Below are 26322 nucleotides of genomic sequence, written 5' to 3'. Positions count from 1 at the left end.
ATACTACCGCAGAAATCCAGGATGCTTTCATTCCTCCTCACCCCTTGTCATGAATGACCTCTTCCCTCTGATCTCACCTGGCACTTTGGTTTATATATTCTCTAATGTATTTATCATAAAATGTTATGGAATTCAGTTACTGGATTATATCATGAACACAGGAACTATACATTATCTCAACTCTGTTGTCCTCCCAATGTCTAACATAAGACACAGTATGGAAAAAAAAAAAAAGAAAAGAAAAGACACAGTGTGCAATATAGTCCTATACCTGGGCTTTAGGGGCAGTCTGGAACCTGAAGGCATGAGCGATTATGATGGTGAAGAAAACCTTGTTGGGGATCATGGAAGGGGAGCAGAACTTTGTGATGACTGTGCTGTGTTTCAAGTGAGGAGGTACTGATATATGGGGCAGAGCTGGTGGAGATTCTGATGCTACTCCAAAGGTTGTCATCACCATCTCTTGTTGTGTACAACCCTGAATCTGAGGACCATTAGGTACATGAAGAAGTAAGGGAGGAAAAAGGGAAAGTTTAGAACAGAGAACATAGGGAGGAGGCAAAGCTCATGGCCACAGTTTCAGTTCCATCTAGGATAAGACCCTTCCTTGGATCCTGCTCTCAGGAAATAGATAAATGAATCCCCCAGGCAACAGATAACAGTTATACAAAGGAAATCTGCCAAAAAAGATGTACTGTCTAAGAAAGTACATCAAGGGCTTGTGGAGATGAGCAATACTCAAGGTATAGGGCTAGAAAGCATCAGAAAGGAGCCAAGAGAAACCATATCAGTGGTAGATCCAAGCTACACATGGCTACTTCTTCAAATGATCCTCATATGGTAATGACATTAGAAAAATCATGGGAGGTATCCAAAAGCAGAAAGGGTTATTTAGGATTTTGTGGGTTTCCTCTCAATAGAGGTTTTCAAACAAAGGTTGAATGATCACTTGTCAAATATGTTGTAGAGAGGAGTTCCCTTTAGGTAGAAGTTGAACAAGATCGTCTATGGGGTCCCTCTGAATTGGAGATACTACAAAAAGAGATCCTATCCTAAGAAAGTTGTATCATATTGTTTGCCATCTCAGTGGGTAGTGGAGGAGTTGGAGGAAAGGAGAGAATTTGGATCTCAAAATGAAAAACTGAATTTTAATAAAAAGAAATAAAACCTATGATCCAAAAAAGAGAGCTGTGACATATATATACAATTAGCTATGATACAAGACAGGATGTGACAAGGACACAGGAGAGATCCAGGCAAAATGTATGTCTGAGGAAGGAAAGTTCACTTTCAGGAAAATGTTAGCTCTAGGGCTAACATAGAAAGGACTTTACTTCTTCAGGGGCCAAAACTACCGAGAAAAAGAGCTCTGACAATGGTGGGAAGGGGTGGAGCTTGTACAAGGCATGAAATTGGAAGTAGAAATGGTACAAATTTGTAACCAGAGATGTTCATACAGTGTAGTAAATCCATGCCACACTCCAGATGGCTGATTTCATATGCTATAGTGCAGAGGAATGCCATGAGGAAGAAGCCCCCCAAAAGGTAAGCGTAAAGGTTCTCTTCCAGAGATGTGGGCTCTGGAAGATAAGCCAAGATTCCCCTGAGTAGTACCAGTAGAAAGTTACCTAGGGAGTTACAAAAAGCTGGAGAAACTTCAGTTTAGGGATAACTCCAAGCAAATGCAAACCAATGCCCAGTAGATAATTTATTTACTATCTTAATATGTATAAATGTTGGCTGAATGCTTCCAGGTTATGTAGCAATGAAGATTTCTTTTCCACATCTTTTTCCTTCCCATGAAGTCACAGAATTTCAAATTTAGAAGAGAGTTCAGAGGTCATCATCTAACCCCTGCCCAAGCCAAGAATAATCTTCTACATCCCTAAGTGGTCATCTAAACTATGTACAAATTCTTCCAGTGGGGGGCACAGCCAAGATGGCAGCTTAGTAGTGGCAAAAGCTGAAACCACTGATAATCCTTCCAAATTAATCTTTAAAAAGTCCCTCAAATAGATTTAAGTCAAAAGCCAACAGCAAGAAAGAGTGAGGAGGCTTTCCTGTTGAATACAACTTGAAAGGTAGGCAGAGAAAGTTGATTTTCATGAGATAATGGGGAACCAGAAGCAAAACTGCACTCAAAGGAGAGTTGGCCAACCACCCCGCCACCAACTGCACAAGGTTCCAAGATCCACCCCTTGAAGTCCCAGGCCCTGGTACCATTCCACAGTAAGGGCCAGCAGTCCATAGCATTTGGCCCTTCAAGCCTACCCTGAGGTAAAGACCAGCCCCAGAGCACAATAACTCAGTGCCTATCCATGCAAGCCAGCAGCAGAGGAGAAAATCAGCAGCTTTCAGAATTCCCAGTCCCACAAGCAAAAAAAATACAAAACTTCAAAGAAAAATGGAAATTGGTCTTAAGTGCCAGAAGAACTCAAAAAGGAATTCAAAAATCAAATGAGATAGATAGAAGAAAAATTGGAAAAGGAAATGAAAGTAATGCAAAAAGAAAATAACAGCTTAAAAAGCAAAATTGGTCAACTAGAAAAAGAGGCAAAAAAAAAAATCCAATGAAGAAAAGAATTCCATGAAAAGTAGAATGGACCAAATGAAAAAGGAGAATCAAAAGGACATGGAAGAAATTCATTCTTTTTTTTTAAATTATTTTAAAATTTTATTTTTAAGTATTTTCCCAAGATTATATGATTTATGTTCTCTCCCTCCTTTCTTCCCTCCCGACCTGTAGCTGGCAAGTAATTCTACTGGGTTATACATGTATTATCACTCAAAACCTATTTCCATATTATTCATTTTTATAATAGAATATTCTTTTAAAACCAAAACCCCAAATCCTATACCTATAAAAACAAGTGCTAAATCATATGTTTTTCTTCTACATTTCTATACCAACAGTTCTTTCTCTAGATCTGGATAGTATTTTTTCTTATAAGTCTCTTAGGATTGTCCTAGATCGGTGGTTCCCAAACTTTTTTGGCCTACCACCCCCTTTCCAGAAAAAATATTACTTATTGCCCCCTGGAAATTACGAAACTATTTATTGAACTCAGAATAGAATGTAATACAAAAAAAGTGTGGCCATCACTGCCCCCCTGGATCACTGTAGCACCCACTTTGGGAATCACTGTCCTAGATCATTACACTGCTCTTAGTAGCAAAATCTATTACATTTGATTGTCCCATAATGTTTCAGTTACTTTGTACAATGGTCTCCTGGTTCTGCTCATTTCATTCTGCATCAGTTCATAGAGATCTTCCCAGTTTTTATAGCAATGAAGCAGTTCATCATTCCTTATAGCACAATAGTATTCCATCACCATTATATACCACAATTTACTAGTATTCCATCACCATCAAATTGTGACATATAATGGTGATGAAATACTATTGTGCTATAAGAAATTAATTATTTAAAAATTAGAATTGGACAAATAGAAATTAATGACTTCATAAGAAATCAAATGTGAAGATAGGATTAACTCTCCCCTTATTTATTTTTAGCTAATCAAATCAAGAACTTAAAGTACTCCTACTTACCATTAAGTATGAGAATTCACAAGTCACTAGAGTAAGTAAAAACTCCAAAGGCCACTGCCCTCACCCTTGGGCAGTGCTAGGCAAACTGAAAGACTGCCATTTGTTTCTGGGAAGGAGGAGTAACAGGAAGTGACGTGGAAAAAGGGGGTATAAAAAGAGGCCAATGTGGTCTAGCGTTCATTCCTTTCCTGGTGTTTGGAGAGATTGGTTCCAGAGATCCCTGCCTTAGCTTGGAGGAGACCTTTTCCCTGGATCCTGGTTCGGCTTGCTTGGTGAGTGACTGAGATTCCTGCCTTGACTTTGGAGGAGATTGCAATGGTGGAACCCTGGCACTGGGACTTCTGGCTGAGGATTACTGGGAAACCCACATGGAGACAGAGTCTTGGGGAAGTCCTGCAAAGGCTGAGCCTGGCTTCTCAGGAGAAGGGCAGGCAGGCTTATTAGTATCTGTCTCTTTATCTACATTTTTCCAATTCTACTCTTTCCACCTCTTTGTAAATAAAGCTGCTAAAAGTCATTTTAACTTAAGCTATAATGTTTCTAAATCGGTGACCACAATATTACTTTAGAATTCTCATATTTAGCATAAGACCTAAATTTAAAATCTTACACAAGAAACAATGAAACAAAATCAAAAGAATGAAAAAATAGAAGAAAATATATAATATCTCATTGAAAAAACAAATGACACGGAAAATATATTCAGGAGAGACAATTTAAGAATTACTGGACTACCTGAAAGGCATGGTCAAAATAAAAGCCTAGACATCACATTATAAGAAATCTGCTCTAATAAGAGGGTAAAATGTTAACTGAAAGAATACAGAGATCACCTCCTACAAGAAATCCCCAAATGATAACTCCCAGGAATATTATTAACAAGTTCAAGAGCTCCTAGGACAAGGAGAAAAATACTATAAATAGCCAGAAAGAAACAATTCAAATATCATGGAGCCCCAGTCAGGATTACACAGGATCTGGCAGTTGCCACACTGAAGGACCAGAAGGTTTGGAATATGATATTCTAGAAGGCAAGGGAATTGAGTTTACAACCAAGAATTACCTCAAATTACATCAAAACTGACAATATTCTTTCAGTAGAAAGGATGCTCATTTAATAAAATAGAAAATTTCTAAGCATTCCTTTTTTTTTTTAAGGCAAGCCTTTCAAAATCTTTTTTATTTAATTAATTTAGAATATTTTTCCTTGGTTACATGATTCATGTTTTTTCCCTCCCTCCTCCCATAGCCAATGCACAATTCAACAAGTATCACTGATCAAGACCTATTTCCATATTATTAATATTTGCAATAGAACACTGATGGGCAAACTATTCCCCTCGGGCCAAATCCAGGCCATAGTTTACCCATCACTGCCTTAAGCAATTCCCTAATCACAAACCCCCACATCCAGATGTGGAATAGTTTGCCCATCACTGTAATAAAGTGATCATTCAAAGTCTACATCCCCAATCATATCCCCATTAAACCATATGATCAAGAAAATGTCTGTCTTCTGTGTTTCTACTCCCACAGTTCTTTCTCTGGATGTGGATAGTGTTCTTTCTCATAAGTCCCTCAGAATTGTCCTGGATCACTGCATTGCTGCTAGTAGAGAATTCCATTACATTTGATTGTGCCGCAGCGTATCTATCTGTCTCTGTGTACAATGTTCTCCTGGTTCTACTCCTTTCACTCTGCATGAATTCCTGGAAGTCATTCCAGTTTACATGGAATTCCTCCAGTTCATTATTCCTTTTAGCACAATAGTATTGCATCACCAATAGATGCCACAATTTGTTCAGTCATTTCCTAATCTAAAAATATCACCTCATTTTCCAATTTTTTGCCACCACAAAGAGCACGGCTATAAATATTTTTGTACAAGTCTTTTTCCCTATGATCTCTTTGGGGTATAAACCAAGCAGTGGTACAGCTGGATCAAAGGGCAGGTAGTCATTTAAAGCCCTTTGGGCATAGTTCCAAATTGCCATCCAGAATGGTTGGATCAATTCACAACTCCACCAGCAATGCATTAATGTCCCAATTTTGCCACATCCCCTCCAATATTTATTACTTTCCTTTGCTGTCATATTAACCAATCTGCTGGGTGTGAGGTGGTACCTCAGAGATGTTTTGATTTGCATTTCTCTAATTATAAGAGATTTAGAACACTTTTTCATGTGCTTATTGATAAGTTTTTATTTCTTTATTTGAAAACTGCCTATTCATTTCCCTTATCCAATTATCAATTGGGGAATGGCTTGAGTTTTTGTATGATTGATTTAGTTCCTTATAATTTCCCAAAATTAGACCTTTGTCAGAAGTCTTTCTAATAAAGATTTTTGTCCCAATGTGTTGCTTCCCTTCTAATTTTGATTGCATTGGTTTTGTTTGTACAAAAACTTTTAAATTTAATGTAACTAAAATTATTCATTTTACATTTTGTAATAGTCACTATTGCTTGCTTGTTCTTAAATTTTTTCCTTTTCCATAGATCTGACAGGTATATGATTCTATGTTCACCTAATTTACTTATTGTTTCTTTATATTTAAGTCATTTACCCATTCTGATTTATCTTGGTGTAGGGTGTGAGATGTTGATCTAGACCCAATCTCTCCCATGCTGTTTTCTAATTTTCCCAGCATCCAAGCATTCTTGAAGAAAATACCAGACTTAAACAGAAAATCTGATGTCCAGATATAAAGTTCAAGAGAAGCATAAAAAGGTAAATAAGACAGAAAAAAATTTAAGGGCTTTAATATGGTCAAATTGTTTAAATCCCTATATGGAAAGATAACTCTTAAAATTTGTTTTCATTATCATAGTAGTTAGAAGTATACATAGACAGAGGGGTGGTAGTAAGCTGTTTAGGATGATATGTAAAATGAAAATCTAAGGGCAAAAAAGAAGACTGCACTAAGAAATGGGAAGAGAAATAAAATGATGTATATTATTTCACATAAAGAGGTGCAGTGGGTAAGTGGGGGTTTGTTACAATGGAGCAGAGGATGAAGGTGGTGATGGGGAATACTTAAACCTTACTCTCATTGGAATTGGCTTAGGGAGGGAAGAACAGTCAGATTCACTGAGGTATAGAATCCTATCTTACCCTATTGAGAAGTAAAAGGGTAATAAAAAAGGGACTTGGGGGAGGTTAATAAAAGAGAGGGAGACGTTGGGGAAGTAAGAAGGTAATAAGAAGGGTGGCAGTGGGAAGGGGAATAGTATAAGGGAGAGGGAATAAGGGAAGTAATTAAAAGCAAAACACTTGTGTGGAGGGAAAGAGTGAAAGGAGAAAGGCCAGAATTAAAAGAGGAAATCAAGATAGAGGGGAATACACAGATGGTAGTCATAACTGTGAATGTAATAGGGATGAACTCACCCCCACAAAAAGAAAGCAGATAGCAGAGTGGATTAAAAAACAGAATCCAAAACATGTTGTTTAGAAGAAACACATTTGAAGTAGGTAGACACACACAGAGTCAAGGTAAGAGGCTGGAATAGAATCTATTGGACTTCAACTGAGACCAAAAAAGCAGGAGTAGCAACCATGATCTCAAACAAAGCTAGAGCAAAAATAAATCTGATCAAAAGAAATAAGGAAGGTAATTATATCTTGATCAAAGGTAGTATAGATAATAAATCTATATAGATATATATTTTATATATGTATATGATATAATATATTATAAATTATATGAATTTAATTTAATTAAAATCTAACAAAAAATAAATAAGAAAGAAGTAAAGAAAGTGGATGAAGTTTTACAAAAGTTAATAGATATCTGGAGAAAACTGAATCGGTATAAAAAGGAATATACCTTCTTTTTGGCAGCACATGATACATATACAAAGATTGACCATGTACTAGGACATAAAAACTTCACATCAAAATGCAGAAAAGCAGAAATAATAAATGCAACTTTTTCCAGATCATAATGCAATAAAAATCATAATCAGTAAGGGTTCATGGAAAGGCAAATTAAAAATTAATTGGAAACTAAATAATCTAATTCTTCAAAACTGGTTGGTCAAAGAACAAATCATAGAAACAATCACTCATTTCATTGAAGAGAATGACAATGAGGAGACAACATATCAAAACTAATGGAATAGGGCAGCTGGGTAGCTCAGTGGAGTGAGTCAGGCCTAGAGACAGGAGGTCCTAGGTTCAAACCCGGCCTCAGCCACTTCCCAGCTGTGTGACCCTGGGCAAGTCACTTGACCCCCATTGCCCACCCTTACCAATCTTCCACCTATGAGACAATACACCGAAGTACAAGGGTTGGAAAAAAAAAAACAACAAAAAAACAAACTAATGAAATATAGCCAAAGCAGTACTGGGGGGCGGGGGGGGGGGGAGGAATTTATATCCCTGAATGCTTCTATCAGTAAAAGAGAGAAAAATCACATCAATGAATTGGGCATGCAACTAAAAAAAACTAGAAAAAGAAATTAAAAACCCCCAATTAAAGACTAAATTGGAAATCCTAAAAATCAAAGAATTAATAAAATTGAAAGTAAAAGAGCTATTGAACTACTAAATAAGACTAGGAGCTGGTTCTATGAAAAAAAAAAAAACAACCCACAAATAAAATAGACAAAAGTATTGGTTAATTTGATAAAAGAAAAGAAAGAAGGGAATCAAATTACCAGTATCAAAACTGAAAAGGACAATTTTACCTCTAATTCAGAGGAACTTAAAGATATTTTGGGGAGCTATTAGGAGTTTCTTGCCCAATTACATGATAAAAAATCTAATAATCTAAATGAAATGGATGAATATTTGCAAAAATATAAATTGCCTAGATTAGAAAAGAGGAAATAGAATACTTAAGTAATCCCATCTCAGAAAAAGAAACTGAACAAGCCATCAGTGAACTCCCTAAGAAAAAATCCCCAGGGCCAGATGGATTCACAAGTGAATTCTATCAAACATTTAAAGAACAATTAAGGGGGCAGCTGGGTAGCTCAGTGGAGTGAGAGTCAGGCCTAGAGACAGGAGGTCCTAGGTTCAAACCTGGCCTCAGCCACTTCCCAGCTGTGTGACCCTGGGCAAGTCACTTGACCCCCATTGCCCACCCTTACCAATCTTTCACCTATGAGACAATACACCGAAGTACAAGGGTTTAAAAAAAAAAAAAAAGAACAATTAATCCCAATACTATACAAACTATTTGGTAAAATAAGCAAAGAAGGAGTCCTACCAAATTCTTTTTATGACACAAATATGGTGCTGATACCTAAGCCAGGAAGACAAAAAACAGAGAAAGAAAATTACATACCAATTTCCCTAATGAACATTGATGCAAAAATCTTAAATAAAATACTAGCAAAGAGACTATGCCAATATATCACAAGGATTATTCACTATAACCAGGTGGGATTTTTACCAGGAATACAAGGCAGGTTTACTATTTAGAAAACTATCAGCATAATTGACCATATTGATAATCAAACTAACAGAAATCAAGTGATTATCTCAATACATGCAGAAAAATATCCATTCCTGTTGAAAACACTAGAAAGCATAGGAATAAAAAGGGCCTTTCCTTAAAATAATAAGTAGTATTTATTTAAAACCATCAGTAATTATCATCTGCAATGGGGATAAATTAGAAGCCTTTCCGATAATATCAGGAGTGAAGTAAGGATGCCTGTGGGATGAAATTTGTGCATTATTCCCCAATATACATTGATTAGTATTAGTAATCATAGATTGGCAACCTCCTATACAAAAATAGTGAAGTTAGGTGCCCTCCACTAGGAGATATCAATCTCTCCTTGTGAAGAGTAGAAGAAACCCCCTCCCCAAGTAGCTTTATATACATATATTAATATAGACTTTAATATACTATTTTTCAAATGTGGCTAGAGTCAGCCACATAACTAGCTTGTGTTAAAGGCAAGATCTGAATCCAGGCCTTTTTGACTAAGGCTGACTCTATTACATCAGTCTCTTCATTTTTATTTGTCCTTATTTCATTTTGTCAGCTTCAGCCCCCTATCCTAGCTTGTGAGCATATTTTTGTGTCTTAATAGTAGTAATCTCTCCCAGTTTGAGGTCATCTTCAAGGCTCACAGGCCTGCTACACAACCAAGGCAACATCCCTGGCACTGATGGCAATGTGGAACTGAACAAGACCAAGGAGAGATCTCCTGGAGCCCTGAACTAGAAACAATACTTCACAATGATGTCTTTGGGTCCAATTAATCAATAGGTTTCAAATCTACCTAACTTTCCTACCATCTAGCCCATCTTTCTCTATCTGATTCACAAGGTCTGGGAATGACATATCAAATGTCTTATTAAAATACAGGCATGTTATTTGCAGTTATTAGTTCTACTGAATTTGTATTTGAATTCCTAAAAATGGTTTTAAATGTCATGAATTGTAGTTTTTAAAACCAAATGACTACATTCCTAAGACATCTAATTTCCCTGGCTTAAGTTTTTCCCTACTCCAGTCCTTCCCCCAAATAGCTGCCAAAGTGATCAGCATAAGGTATGGGCCTGATTATGCCACCTCCCTATAAGCTCTTATGGTTCCCTATTGCCCCCTTGGAGCAGGTCTACATGGCTACTTCCTACCTTTCCAGAATACTCGCTCCACTTTATGATCCAACGACATTAGGTTCCTTGCTATTCTCACATACAACACTCCACTTCCTGAATCTATGTCTTTTCATAGATTAGGAACACTTTCTCTGGCTTCTTTGTCTTCCTTCAACTCTCAGTGTTAATGTCATCTTCCAAAAGAGATCTTTCCCTTTTCCTCTTTCACTCACTTCACTTCTCAGTGCTTTTCCTCTGAGATTACCTCATTTACAATGTATATATTTTGTATTAATTACTCATGAACACTTATTAAGCACCTACTATGTGCCAAGCATTGTATTAAACACTGAAGATACAAAAAGAAGCAAAAGGCAGCCCTTTCCCTCAAGAAGTTTAACAAGCTAATGGGAAAGACAAGATGCAAAGAGCTGAATGAATGCTAGATTGGAGTAGTGAGAGATTTGAGGCAGACAGGTGCATCAGTAGGCTATTGCAATAATCCGGGTGGGAGGGGACAGGGACCTTGTTTGTATGTTGTCTCCTCCATTAGAATGTAAACTCTTTGAAGGTAGGGACCATATTTTTTTTATCTTTCTTTGTATCTTCATTGTAGAGCACAGTATTCAGCACATAGTAAGTACTTAGTATTTGTTAACTGACTAATACCTGCAAGGTCCTTGAAGATCCCTCAGAATATTCTAAGAAACAAGATAACCCAAAGAAAAACTACCTCTCAGATTCACTGAATTTTAGAATGGGGAACAGTCTAGAACTTAGTTGTGTACTGTGACAAAATATGGGATTCTTCTTGAAATCTCAGACTAGAGAGAGAACATGGCATAGTGGATGGAGTTGGGCCTCAGAATTAGGAAAAACTTGGATTCAAAGTCCCACTTCTGACATATGCTGGCTGTGCAACCATAATGCTATGAATCAAAGACAAGACGCCAACCTACATTGGTAGAAGGCAATGCTTCACCTGGAATTTCTTTATACCAATGAAATCACAGATCCAAGCTCTATTTGTAACCCATAATCAGACTATTTTAGGCAAGAAATTCTATAAAAATTCAGTATCTGTCTTGAGGTCTGGCTCTCTAAACACTGAGCCACCTAACTTGCCCCTTGTGGATGTACTTTTTAAAAAAAGTTACTGAAAAAAAACACTAAATAAGTAAAAAAATTAAAAAAATTTCTGGGGAAAATTTAAATTACTCTAGGTATGTGAAATTAGTTAAGGAAAAGGTTTATATGAAACTGTAGTTTTTAGGTGAGTGAATGGGGCAACCACCAGCTCAAATAAATCTTCTGACACCCTTGCAGTATGATAGAAGCTCTTTTAGGTCCCAGGTCTTTTATTTCTTTCTCATGAGAAATGGCACTGATGAAATGAATACTACAAATGAATGAAAAGTGTGTGTATTCACAGCCTCCCTTTTATTTACACAGAGATGGTCATTCCCTTCATTCATCATTGGCTATTTACTTGAGAGTCACAATCTTAATGTGTCATTTGAAATTGTTATAAGGCCTGGAAGACTACAACTCCTAGGACTCTCTCTGCTACATCTTCCCCTGACAACTCCCACTTACTTTGTGGGAGGTGTCAGGGAAAGTATAAAAGGGGAAAGTTTGGCGCCTTTTCACTCTCTCAACCTAGGAGGGTCTGCTCTCTATCCTGGAGTGCTCTCTACCCTGAGACCCTGATTTCTCTCTTGGTGCCTTTTTCCCTTTCTTCCTACCTCCCAGTTTTCCCTAGACCTTCCCTTTCTTAATCTAAATAAAACCTAGCTATTCAAAACCCTAAAGTTGCTCTCTGATCATTTATTGGAGCTCCATAGGGATCTGATCCATTTCCCCCTGCAGGCTGGCTGGGGACCGATACCTTCCTTTCCCTTCCCCTACCTTCCTCTCTCCTTTCTCCCATTCTCCCATTCCTCCTATCTTCATCCCTTCACTTCCCCCACACATTATCCAGAAAGCTAGCTAATCAGAATGTGTAATTTACAAACCCAATTATCCTAATTATTCAAATTAACTAATCCGAACAAGGATTGGGGTTTAACCAATCAGAACAAGGGTTGAGGTTTAACTAGTCAAAACAAAGATTGCTTCAATCCTATCTATCTAATTATATCCTTTTAACCAATCAAAGGAGAGAGAGGGTTATATACATGGCTCTTTCGGGGGAAAACAAAACTTGGTTTATCTCATCAGTTAGATGTACTTCCTTGAGAGGAGTTCCTGCTATCTCTATTCCCCACAATCCCTCCTTTTTCTGTTTTCTAACTGGATTTTTCTCATTCCATTTATTATAAATTTCTTCTGACTCTGTCTTGAGGTCAATATATTCCTGATTACCTCATCTTACTACTTCTCATTATCATCATATCACTCAGCCTCTAAGTTGTTGGTCCCAGGGAGAGAGTTCAATTCCTTAGCAGTGCCTTTAGAAATCTTCCCACAGGGTCCTTACCACTGACATCTGCTCCTATCCCATACGTTCTAAATTCTAAACTGCCCAAATTTTCCTCTAAAATCAATCTTAAGGGATTACATTGGTAAAGCTGGCAGTCAGGGGCAGCAGGAGCCTGATATAGTGAGATTCCCCCATTGGAGAATTCAGCCTATTTTGGTCCACCCCTTATATTGAGTGGTCCACCATACATAAGACCAATAGTAGCATGGGAAGGTTCTGTTCCCATTTGCCATGATGTCCTCCGGGCACAAGAATTTTGGGCTAGACTGAAGTGCCTGCTGATTCCCTCGGCTCCCCCACTTAACTACAGAGCAAATAATAAAATTCTAAAGTTATTGGGTATGACTAGTATTATAAGAAAAGTTAAGATGTGTAAATTTGCAGATGGACAGCTGAGGGCTGGATTCTGGAATCCTGGGAAGCTGTGCTGTTGAAGAGAGACAGTTAGGCCTAGGCGGTGCGGCTTTTCTCTCTGGGGTGGACCTAAGAAGATTGGCTATTTCCCTATGGCATTTTACTGCCTTATTCTTCCCATCCTACCTACTGCTTGGTTATCCTATTACCCTGTTGACTGTTTGACATCTGCTAAGTTTCTGTGCTGATCCTGTGACAACTGACAGCTGAGCGTGAGACCCGGCCTAGATCCTTTTGAGATCTTGGTCCATCTTTGGGCCCTGTCAGACTTACACACAGATCCTTTCCTTATATCATCAAAAGAGGGGTTTTAATATTAGCTTAGCCTAGTACAGGAATTTGGGGTTATATAGAGAGGATAGGAGTAGAGTAGGAAAACCACTCAGAAGATATCTCTGTGAAGAGATTTTTAGATCTGGAGGGAGGTATAGGGAGTTAACATTAGATTTAGTTTATCCCAATCCCTTCTAACCTGTCCCTAGTTTATTAAAACAACTGTTATTTCATAACTTAGTGGTCTATGTGTGTCATCTCAGTGTTTGGCTTTGCCTGCACTGGGCTTGGGTGGCTTTCCCAAAACAGGTTTAATCTTCTGGTACTAACCCTAATAAAACATCTAACCCATTCCCTAAAACCCACCAATATTTCACTGACATATAAAACTGAAGTGACCTCATATCCACCTGCAGTATGCCCCTTTTGACAGAATCCTCCAAACACAAAGGCTGGATCAGGGAGCTGACCTGGGCATGTCTCAGGTGTTACCATGGTCAGGAGGTAAAATGCTCCTTTCAACAGTAGGCCTACCCTTAATTGCATTGCTTTAGGAGTGAGAGGCCAAGATAGGTCAGTGTGTCAATGGGCAGAACCAAAAGAAATGTACCCCTTTCTAGTGGAATGTAATTCCTCCCAGCTCCAGATGATTATTAGGAGAGCTATTAGTCCAATTAGTCTGAGACACAATATAAAGAGTCTGACTTTTTCATTCATTCCCTCCCGACTGGAACCCATCAAAGAGTTATTTTCAGGGGATTTGGAATTGGTTTCATTTCCCACTCCTGTTGTCCATCAGTCTCTATTGATCTTTCTGTAGGCACTGGTATGAGTCCCCTTACTCTGGTATAATGAGTCCACCCTCTCTTGGCAATTTGGACTGTATGAGTGACAATAGCACCAGGAAAAGTCCTTCCCAATTAGGGCTCAACTTGTCCTCTTTCCTGCTTTTAATCAGCACCCACTGTTCTGGCTGTAGTCTGTGAATGGGGAAACCAAGAGGTGGTGTCTGGGCCAAGAGTCCTTTCTGTTGGAGCAAAGAAAAGAGGAAGCCAGAACAGATACATACTGTTTCAAGAACCTATGGAAGATCAGTATTTCTTCCCAGATAAGGATATCAAAATAGCATTTCATAGGGAGACAACCCTATATCTCATACAAATTCTTAGAAGAACAATAGGCAAACACTTAGTCCAAGGCTGTCTGGTTTCTAACATCATTTTAGTAAGCTGCTTTTTGATTTGATTTGAGTCTATCCTACTGAATGGGGGAGAATGTCACAGGATATAAAAATTCTAATTTATTCCTAGAATCTCATTATCTCCTGCAATACTCTAACTGCAAAGTGAATGCCATTATCAGAATCTATGTTTTCTACCAGTCCATATTTAGGAATAATCTGTTCCATTTTGCTACAGTCTGAGCTGTTGCCTAGCTTTGTGGCATAGGGTTCAACCTATCCAGTGAAATGAGCAACTAGTACTAACATATATTTGAATCTCCCCACAGGTGGAAACTCAGTAAAGTCTGAAATGGAGGGAGCACAGGAGGTCTTCTCCTGGAGGTGCTGACAGACTGTTTATTCACCTTCTTACATATTATATACAACTGTCACATACTTGTCTAGCAATAGTATAGATACCAACGCAACCATATTCCCTTAGTACTATATCACATGAGTTTTGGGATCTCTAGTGGCTTCCTTGATGTAGGATATTCATAATGCTTCTTCTAAATGTTTCTTTATTGATCATCTCCCTACCAGCAGGCAAATTCCATGTTCTCTGAGAGTTCATCACTGCTCCTATCTCCTCTAATTTCTGTTTCTCTTTTTCAGTGAACAGTGGTTTTCCCACTTTCCCAGGAATAGTTGGGATCAGAACCAACAAACTCTTCATTTTCTTCTCCAAGGGCTGCCTCCTTGGCAACTTGATCAGCTAGTCTATTTCCTTTTGCCTCAAACAAATTCCCAACCTAATGTCCATTCCATGTACTTCTACTATTTCTTTTGGTAGGAAAACATTTTCTAGTGCCTCTGTGAGGAGTTCCTAGGCACTAACTCCTTTCTTCTTTTATTCCAAGATTTTACCAAAACATAAACCACCCCAAATGCATACTTGGAGTCACTATAGATGGTCCCTTTTTGTTCCTCAAGTGTTTTAGAGCTTGATTTGAGGCATATAACTCACTGGTCTAGAAAGACCAACCATTGGGAAGTTCATCTATTTCTTTTATAGATAAGATTGTTTCCATCAATAACTGAGTATCCAAAAAAATAAATAACTGAGAATCCATTATGCTTTTTTCCTTCAATTATCCTAGATGACCCAACAATAAATAGATTGGTAATCATTAATATCCAGACAGACATGCTTTGGGCTCTCAATTTCCTGCCCTACATGATGCTGTAAGAAGGCTGCAGGATTTAAATGATTTTCTGTTGTTAGGACTAAATCATCCTTTTCCAGTAAGAAAGCCTCATACGTGAATATCCTAGAGTCAGTTAACCACCTTCCTGCTTTTTGATTCAGAACAATTCATACCTGATGGGGTGTACTTACAACCAAGGCACCTCCAATGATCAGTTTTCGACTTTCCTCAACCAGGATGGCAGTAGTTGCCATGGCCTGGATACACACTATCCATCCCATGGACACTGGATCTAATAGTTTAGAAAAGAAGGCCACTAGTCTTCGTTGGTCTCCCCATGTTTAGGTTAGAACCCCTAAAGTACCTCCATTTCCCACATTCACATGAGTCTTTATGTGGATGGAATGCCTGGTCCACAGTGTCTGATTTGGTTCCTTATCCAATAATTTTAAATATAAAGGTCTACAATATCCAACCAGTCCTAGGAATTTCCTTACCTCTCTTTTTGTTGCAGGAAGGGGTAACTGAAGGATTCTGGAGATTCAATTGGAATCTAACCTCGGCTTCCCTGCATTAAAGAAATCTTGCAAATACTTTACCTCCTTTTCTGTAAGTTGCATTTCCCCCCAAGAAACTCTCAGACCTTTTTCCTTCAGAAAATTAATAACTCAGTAGTGGCTCACACCACCTTATTTCTCTTTTTCCCAGTTATCAGCAAATCATCCACATATCGTAAGAGAGTAATTCTCCTGGAGATATTAAAGCCCTGGAGAATCTGTTCCAGGATCTGCCCAAATAAGTTTGGTGCTTCTGTATACCCTTAAATCCAAGTTTTCCCTGACTCTGAGGCCCAACTCTATCCACTATGCCATGCTCTCTCTAGTCTGAGATTTCAAGAAAAATCCCATATTTTGTCATGGTACACAACTGGAGGTACTGCTTTCTGCCTGTTGTAGGATCTTCCCATTATAAAGCAAATAGATTCCTACTCCCCACATCTAATGGGCAGTCCCAAAATGTATCTTTGAAGTCTGACACTAAACCATTCACTCTCTTGGAGTATTTTACTGAGAGGGCATAAAGATTCAGAACTATTGGGAGTTTAATGGCTCTCAACTCCTGGTCTAGTCCATAAGACCCATCAGGTTTATGAACAGGAAGTATGGGAATATTGAAAGGGGACATACAAGGTTCCAACAACCTGCCATCCACCAGCTCAACTATTATGGATTGTAGTCCTTTCCTTCCAGAGAGATGGGGTACTGTCTAACTCATACCACTTGAGCCAAATTGGGGTTATGGCTAGTTTTGCTTAATTCCCTGGTTTAGTTTACACACTTGGGTCTATTTGGACCTCTACTCCAGATCTTAGATACCCTACGTGTGATACATTTTATCACTGTGGACTCTAAGTTCTAATTCCAGTTTGGTAAAAAGACTTCTTCCCAGTGTATTAACTCCTGTCTCAAGAATAAAAAGGAAATGTCCCAACGTGGTCATGAACTCATAACAAACCTCCACTGTCTCAATATATGGCACAAGGAAAGTTTCCCCCTTTACTTCTGAGACCATTAACCTATAAATACTTATTTGAACCAAGAAATATCAGGTTGCACCAGTGTCTATTAGAAAGGTGACTTCTTTCCTAAAGGGTCCCACCTTTAAATTTATCAAGGGCTCCAGGAGGAAGCCCGTGAGATAAAGTCCCTGACCCTCTCAAATTTCCATTTCAATGACGGACATAACATGATTCTCTCTCCTAATGTAGGGGCAATCTCTCCTCAAATGTTCTAGTTTCCCACAGCAGTGACAGGTTTGTGGGGAGCTTGGCCATTTCCTTCACTGTACTTTCCCCTTACATCATTCTTTCCCCAATCTAGTCTACTTCCATTATTTCTAATTTGGTTCTGTCTCTGCCACAGCAGGCATTGTCTACCCTGCCCCAAGTTTTGCTTTTTCAGGATCTCAGCAACCATCTATAACATCAATTTAGTTTGGTGTTGATTTTGTTGTTTCAATACTTATAACATCATTTTAGTCTGATCTTTTTGACCTGTTTCCTCCCTTCTCACTTAAACCTTCAAGGCTTCCCACAACAGCTCCTCTATGGGTTTTTCAGCCCATTCTTCAGTTTTCTGCAACTTCTTATTAACGTCTGGCCAGGACTTAGTCACAAAATGCATCTTTAACAACCCTTTGAAGTTTCATTATCTAAATTTAGCCCAGAATACTTCCTCATCCACTCCTTAAGGCAGCTGAGGAATTCTGTTGGGGTTTCATCCTTGCCTTGCAAAATCTCCACCACTATGTTTAAGTTCTGATAACAGAGGACAGCTTCCCTGATTCCTTGGATTATTAACTGTCTCAGATCTCTCATATTATTCCTATGCTCTTCATTATTATCCCAGTTTAGGTCTTGACTAGAAATTTTTTGCTCTCCTCTTGGGCCTCCATCAGCAGCAGGATGGCTCTTGTCCTACCCAGCCATTGCCTACTCTCCTGATTTGTTTGTTCTCCTCTCCAGAGAAGAGGGCATTTAAGATGGCCATGATCTCTGTCCAGGTATAAATACTGGGACCCAAGAACTGATCTAGCTGTTCAGCCAGTCCCAATGGGTCATCCATTAGAGATTTCATCTCCTTTTTAAACCCCTCACCTCAGATGCAGTTAGGAGAGCATTTACCTATCCTAATGCTCTTTGCCCTAAAGCAGTGATTCCCAAAATGGGTGCTGCAGCACCCACCCAGGGAGGCGGTGATGGCCACAGGTGCATTTATCTTTCCTATTAATTGCTATTAAAATTTTTAAAAATTTAATTTCCAGGGGGCTAAGTAATATTTTTTCTGGAAAGGAGGCGGTAGGCCAAAAAAGTTTGGGAACCACTGCCCTAAATGGACTTCCCTTAGTGGGAATTGCTTCAAAGTTTCTTTCTCTTTCCTTGAGGTTTTTGGAGTAAAAAGAAGACTTTCTTGGTCTTTTACTAGTTTAAGTTCTCTTATAAGCAGACTGTGGAGACTCTCCTTCCATAGTTCCTGTCCTCCACATGCACTCTGCTCCATTTCTCCCTTAACTTGAGCTGGAAGTTCAGGCACCCATGCACTTGGAGCTGGCTCCGAAACCAGGACTAGTGGTTTGGGTAGGGCCTGAGGTTGGAGTGCACAGGGAGGCAAGAAGGGGAGAGAATAGGTTATGGATACTGGGAATTTTCTACTTCTTTATCCTCCTTTTCCTCACTAGCCTGTAAGGGATACAGGTGAGTTTCAGGAAGCTAGAGACACAGATAGTTGCATTCTTCTTGACTCATGGGATCTTTACTATTTACATATAAATTTAAAGCCTGACATAACCAATCTTCAGATGACCCAAATTTTGGCCATATCACAGTGGGCCCTTTGACAGGGGTCCCTGCCCATATTAAACAACAATATTTAATCTTTTTGCTCTTATTCCCATATTTTGGAAAATCATCCCAATTATCTAACCAAGACACCAAGGGATTATTTTGGGGGGCCTCAAGTAAAGGATTACCTTTTTTATGGACCTTTTCTCAGAATTACCATTACCCATTTTTCCTTGCTAGGTCCCTTTCAGGGTTATTAGCAACTGTCTGAGAGTTGGCTTTCTGGGCTTGTTCTTTAGTCTGATTGTTCATAACTTCTAACTTTCTTTCTGATCAAACTCCTTATACCTGCGACTCAAGAACCACCCAAGTAGAGTTCAATAACCCCCCTTCCTCTTACCAGGTCTGTATACAGACTTATGTGGTCCACACATAACCCCCCTTCCACTTCACTGTTTGGAGCAGTAGAACTACTTCTGCAATACTGCAAGTGTTTCCCTCTTGGGAGGCTAGGACACGCTGTCCCCAGTGACTAAGTGGCCACTGAGAAATGGTTCAGTGGAACATCCTGCCAGTCAGGTGGAGGTTTGGGCAGTCACTAGACCCCCTTTGGATCCTGGACAAGCCCCCAGTTGAGTGGAGTAACCGCCAACTTAAATAAATCTTTGGTAGAAGCTCTTTTAGGTACCAGCTCTTATTTCTTTCTCATGAGAAAGGACACTCATGAGATGAATACTGCGAGTGAGTGAAAAGTATGTGGGCTTCCTTTTATCTTGGTCCCTAACACAAAGATGGTCAATCCCCTTGTTCACCAATGTCTGGTTACTTGAGACAATTTTACCCCAAAGGCTAGCTAACTGGAATGTGCAATTTACAAACCAAATCATCCTAATTATTCAAGTGGAGTTTAACTAATCAGAAAAGGATTGTTTCTATCCTATCTATCTGAAAGGAGGAGTAGGTTATATACTGTATTCAAGGTCCCCCCTAAAAAAATTAGGCATTAATCTATTCCTCTAATTGTATCTCTCATTATTCCCCAATGTGAACAAGCATAGTAAATCCAGAGTAAAAGATATGAGGCAGAACAGCAAAGTGAATAAGCACTAAATTTGGCCTCTGAACACCTACATATTCTGGCTATGAAGTATTGACTCCAAGACAGAAGGTAAGGGTTTTATTTTAAAAAAAAAAGAAGTATCGTAGGAGTTTAATAGGCAGAGAAGAACAAATTATTTTAAGTATTTTAAGCAAAGAATAGCTTTTAAAAGCAAAGGCACATTTGGGGGACTGAACAAAGTTCAATTTTGCTGAAATATGGAATGCAAGGAGGAGAGTACAATTTACTAAGGCTAGAAAATCAGGTACTCAATTGTGGGAGACTTTCAGTATCAGAATAAAGAATTTGGTGGACAATAGGGAGCCATTAATAGCTTTGAACAATGTTGTCATATGATTAGATCTATGCTTAAGAAATAAATATTAACAAGCCATTAATAAGGGAAATTAGGATGCTTACAGATGCTCCTAACTTTTGAAATTATCAAGTAGCATATCCGTGGTCCCCCTTGGTATCTCAATCTGAGTATAGAAAAAAGTTTAGAGTAAGGGGAAAAGATAGCTAGGAGGCCCTAGAGAAGAGAAGGATCCTCCCCTCTTGACTTTTCTTTTCTTTTTTTAGTCAATGGTACTTCTACATTTGCAATGTCTCTTGAATTCACCCCCATGGTAACTATCCTTGTTCAGCACCATTAGCACCATTACCTCATTGGGACTACTGTAACAACCTTTGACATCATTTCTGACTCTAGTTTCTTCCTGTCCAAACCATCCTTTAAAGTCACAGCCCCATCCATCTCTCTGCCCTCTACCTGAAAGGTAGTCAGATTAATGTGTCTGGCATGCAAATTCAAGTCAACATAAACCTACAAGTGCCAATCTTATATAAGGCTTATATTGTGCTCAGAACTAAGGCTATAAATAGAAAAGGGAAATAATCCTTTCTTTAAGGGCATAATCCATAGGAAAATAAATATAAGAAAAACTGAGGAGGAAAAAACCACTAAAGACTGAGAGAAGGAAGGAGAGAAAACACTTAAGCCAGCTCATTCTGTGACATGAGGATACTATTCCCAAATATATTCTTATACTTGGCTCTCATTCAATAAATATTTATTAAGTACCTACTATGTGGCAGGCACTGTGACTACAAAAAAGATTCAAAAGATGGTTCATGCCCTTAGGAGTTTATGATCCAATGGGGAAAGAGAACAGGCAAACAATTATGTACAAATAAGCTAAATACAAAAAACAAGAAATAATCAACAAGAGGCACTAGAATGAAGACAGACTGGGAAAGGCTTCCTTTAAAAAGTAAGATTTCAATGGAAACCAGGGAGGCCAGCAGGTGGAGACGTGGAGGGAGAGCATTCCACAGATGGAGGGCAGCCAGAGAAAATGCCCAGAGTCTAGAAAGAAGGAGTGTCTTAAAGAATCCAATGTCACTGGACTGAAGAGTATGTGTATGTGTGTATAAGGGAGGAGTGGAGCTGGGGAGGAGGTGGGAAGAGGGGAGATAAGGATTTTGTATCATCTGATTTTAGGAAATAACAGGGAGCCACTGGAATCTAATGAGTGAGAAGGTGACTTGGCAGGATCTATGCTTTAGGAAAATTGCTTTGGTAGCTCACTGGAGAATGGATTGGAATGGGGAGAGACTTGAGGCAGGCAGCCCCACCAGCAGGCTATTAGAATAATAAAGGTGTAAGGAACCTGCACCTGAGTGGTGGCAATGTCAGAGGAGAGAAGGAGGCATATCTGAGAGATGCTGCAAAGGTGAAACTGACAGGTCTTGGCAACAGCTTGGATATGGCGCAGAGAGATAGTGAGGAGCTGAGAATGACTCCTAGGCAGCTAGCGTGGGAGACTGAGGAAATAGTTTTGCCTTCTACAGTAATAAAGGGATTTGTGTAGGCAGGGAGAGGCTTTGAGTTTTTATACAAGAGGAAAGCAGGGAAAGGAGGATAAAACCCTCTAGAGCAGCGGTTCCCAAACTTTTTTTGGCCTACCGCCCCCTTTCCAGAAAAAATATTACTTGGCCCCCTGGAAATTAGATTTTTTAAAATTTTAATAGCAATTAATAGGAAAGATAAATGCACCCGTGGCCATCACCACCTCCCCTGGATCACTGCAGCACCCACCAGGGGGCGGTAGCGCCCACTTTGGGAATCACTGCTCTACAGTATGGCCCCAACCTACCTGTTTCCAGTCTTATTTCTTGATACCCTCTAGTGAAAGGAACATGCACCTGGAGTCAGAAGATTTCAATCTGAATCTTGCCAGACATTTACTAACTGAGTGACCATGGGCAAATCCCTTCACTTCTGCACCTGTAAAAAAGGAAATAACAATACTTATACTACCTGTCAAATAGTGTAAATAGTTGTGAATTAACCAATTAACAAGCATTTTTATGTGTCTGCTATGCACCTGACACTAGGTGCTGAGGAGAAAACTTTAAAAAATAAAACAATCCCTCCTCTCAAGGAGCCTATATTCTATCAGGGGAGAAAATACATATATGTACATCAATATGCATATACAGAATGAACCCAAAGTAGTTGGGAGGGAGGGCACTAGTAATTGGGGGAAGGGATATGAAAAGCGAGAGGGATTTTATAAGGCAAATGAGGAGAAAGGACATTCTAGGCATGGGGTACAGATGGTGAAAAGGCAGGGAGACTAGATGAAAGATGATGCCTTTAATAGAACTAGGAAAGTCTAGAAAAGGTGTACATTTGGAAGAAAGATAAGAAATTTTGTTTTGCATGTATTACATTTGTGATATTTGTAAAAGATGAGATTATATATATGTATATACATAAAGGATTTTGCAAACTCTTAAAGCGTTATATAAATGCTAGCTATGATAATAATTTCTCCATGACATCCAGTCTGAAGTGTCCTAGTGGACACTGGCACTTGGGGCTGCAGAACTGAATTTCAGGGAAGAAGTAGGGGTTGATGCAGGTACAGAGCACATGCAGGTAGTGAGCACGTTAGGCTGGTGAAGGAAACAGAAACATTTCTGATAAAGACAGCTTAGTAAGTAGAAGCAAAACAGCCAAATTCTCACACATGTACTCCAAAAACAATAAAAATAAATTAAAAATAAAAGAGAGAGAGAGCTAGTCCAAACAATAATGAAGAAATACTTTTATCTAGCCATGGTAGGCAAAAGGGGCATGCAGAAGCTTACAGGTAAGCACTACAGAGGGTCCCAGGCAAAGGATCTTGGTGAGGAAGATTAAGGGAGTTCTAGCCAAGAAAGCCACAGGAGGTCCAGTAGATCTCAGAAGTAGAGGAGCAAGGATGCTTCAGGGCAAACTCAGAAGATAGTGATCAGTCTACATAAATCAGTTCTCTGAAAGATGGCAACACTGACATGAATAGCCTCTGACAACTTTGAAGAGAGCAGAGCTTTATACTCAAAATATTGGTGTGTTTAGGACATGTGTTTACATTCTAATAGGCTCATTGAAATCCTGATGTTTTCAAAGGTCACAGAGGGAGTTAAATAGTCAAGCAGAGGACCTGGGGGTGATTTTATTATGTCTTGATGATAATAAATGAAGTAAAGGGAAGGAAAAATGGATACACTACAAAAAAAAGGAGGAAAGGAGTGGAGATAAGCAATAGAATGCCATGTGTGCTGAACAAAGAGCAAGCCAGTTTGGCTGGACAGTGGTATGGGTTTAAAAAAAAATGTCAAATGGAAGAATTTAGATTTTACTATACACTTGAAACATATTCACACAAAGTTAAAATAAGAGGATAGAACAGAATTTAGGATAACAATCATGATCTCGACAAAATTGCAATAAAAATAGATGTACTTAAAAGAGATAAACAGGGAAAATGCATTATGCTTAAAGGTAGAGAAAAGGAATTTAGTATCAATACTTAATATATATGAATTGTATGATAGTATCCAAGAACATAAAGGAAAAGTTAATCAATTTACATGGAGAAAGAGACAGTAAAATTATAATTATTGGGGAGGTCACTGTGCTGCTTATAAGTTTAGGCAAATCTGACATAAAGATAAATAAGAAAGAAGTTAAGGGTCTAACACAATTATTGACATGTTAAAATATGATGGTATTCTGGCAATTGTTAAATGTGAAGAGAAATAGTGTACATATTTGTCAGTTGTGAATGGCACTTTTTAAAAAACAGAGAATGTATTAGGGTAGAAAATCCTCATAAACAAAGCAGAAATATTAAATACATCCTTTTCTTAACACAATGAAACAAAAACAAAGGGCTTTTTGAAATAACTATTAAAAATTGTAGACATTAATACTAAAAATGTGTGGTTTGAAGAAAGAATCATAGAACCAATAGATAATTTCACTGAAGAAAATGATGGGACAAAATATAAAAACTTTAGGGATACAGACAAAGTAGTCTCTACAGGAAAATTAATATCACTAAATATTTTCATTAATAAGGGAGAAAAAATAGAGATTAATTAAGCATGTAACAAGAAAGGCATAAAGTAAAAAAACTCCTCATTAAACAACAAAACAGAAATGTTGAAAATCAAAGAGATTGGGACAGCTAGGTAGCACAGTAGATATGGAGTCACGTATACCTGGGTTCAAATATGGCCTCAGAAGTATTTCCTAGTGTGTGTCCCTGGGCAAGTTATTTAACAAACCCAATTGCCTAATTAACACTCTTCTGCCTAAGAACACAGAAAGTAAGGGTTTTTAAGAATAAAAAAGAAAGGGATAACTGAGTGGCTTAATGGATTGAGAGCCAGGCCTAGAGATGGGATGTCCTGGGTTCAAATCTGGCTGCACACTTCCTAGCTGTATGACCCTGGGCAAGTCACTTAACCTCCACTGCCTAGCCTTTACTGCTCTTCTGCCTTGGAACCAATACATAAGATTGATTCTAAGACAGAACCTACAGGTTAAAAAAAAAAAAAAGAAGAAGAAAAGAGAAAGAAAAAAATTAAAAAGCAAAGGGATGAACAAAAGCAAAAGCAAAACCGTATCTGGATTGTTCAAGAAAACTAGGTAAAAAAACTAAGGTAACTAAACAGCCAATCTGACTGAAAAGAAGGAGGAGAACCAAATCACCAATATCAAAAACAAAAAGGAGAATCTGCAACAAATGGAAGAAGAATAAAGGATGTTATCAGAAACTGTTTTGCCAAATTACATGCCAACAAAAATGAAATAGTTGAGTACTTAAAAATATAAAATGCCTAAATTAACAGATAAACAATTTAAATAATTCAGTTTCATCTAAAAAAAGAAAACTGAACAAGCCATAAATAAACCCAAAAGAAGAAAGTCTCAGGGACCAGAGTTTTACAACTGAATTGTATAAAATATTTAAAGAATAACTAATTACAGTATTATATAAACTATTTACAAAACCAAGAAAAAGGATCCTAACTCTTTCTATGATACAAATACAATTTTGATACCTAAACCATGAGAGACAAAGTAGAAAAAATAAACTATAGGACAATATCTCCAGAGATTATTGATATGAAAATATTTTTTAAATAGCAAATCAGCTACAACATGTTAAAAAAATTAAAACATGAGCAAATTGGATTTATATTAGAAATGCAGGTCAAGTTCAGCAGTATGAAAACTATAATCATAATATTATATTATTAAGAATAACAACAATTACATTTCAACAGATTCTAAAATTATTTCTGACAAATTTCTGTTTAAAACACTGACGAATTTAAGAATAAGTAAACCTTTCCTCAATAGGATAAATAGTTTCTATCTTAAACCAATATTCCAAATCACTAATAATTAGAGAAATGCAAATTAAAACAATTCCAGGTTCTCACACACATCAGATTGGCAAAATGGGAAAATGAAGATTATTGGAAAGGCTGTAGGAAGTCAGACAAAATAATGCATTGCTGGTGGAATTGTGTATTAATTCGGCCTTTCTGAAAAATAATAAGAACTACAGTCATCCCTCGCTATATCGCAGTTCACTTAAACTATATTGCTTCACAATATAGTTAAGTTCACTATATTGTGTGTTTTTAAAAAAATACATAACTAATTCTGTATTGCAGAGGTTTTTTTGCTATATCATGGGATTTTATGGATGAATAGCGTACTCTAACAATGGAAATGCAGTATGCCACTACTGCTTGCCCAAGTTTGCCAATGTAAGATCGTACACGAATGGAATGAAAGGCAACCAACCACAGTGCCATATTCTATATCCTGGGTGCTGATTGGCTCAATGACTGTAGTTCTCCCACTACTTCATGGATT

At 38.2% G+C, this 26322-nt stretch overlaps 1 protein-coding gene across 1 annotated transcript in view; it reads right to left on the bottom strand.

Annotated features, from left to right (window-relative positions):
• The window catches only part of LOC123256177 (zinc finger protein 16-like), a 98941-nt gene extending 83033 nt beyond the window's left edge, over positions 1-15908 (bottom strand). The window contains exons 1-2 of the mRNA XM_044684862.1: positions 15828-15908; positions 272-484 (exon numbers count right to left, since the gene is read on the bottom strand). Of these exons, the coding sequence (XP_044540797.1) occupies positions 272-484; positions 15828-15908 (294 nt within the window). The remainder of the gene's footprint in view (positions 1-271; positions 485-15827) is intronic.
• Between the last annotated feature and the right edge of the window lie 10414 nt (positions 15909-26322).

The sequence above is a fragment of the Gracilinanus agilis genome, chromosome 1, assembly GCF_016433145.1.
Source record: "Gracilinanus agilis isolate LMUSP501 chromosome 1, AgileGrace, whole genome shotgun sequence".
NCBI classification, from domain to species: domain Eukaryota; kingdom Metazoa; phylum Chordata; class Mammalia; order Didelphimorphia; family Didelphidae; genus Gracilinanus; species Gracilinanus agilis.
The sequence above is the reverse complement of the archived record's forward strand: the minus strand, read 5'-3'. Positions and strand labels throughout refer to the sequence as shown.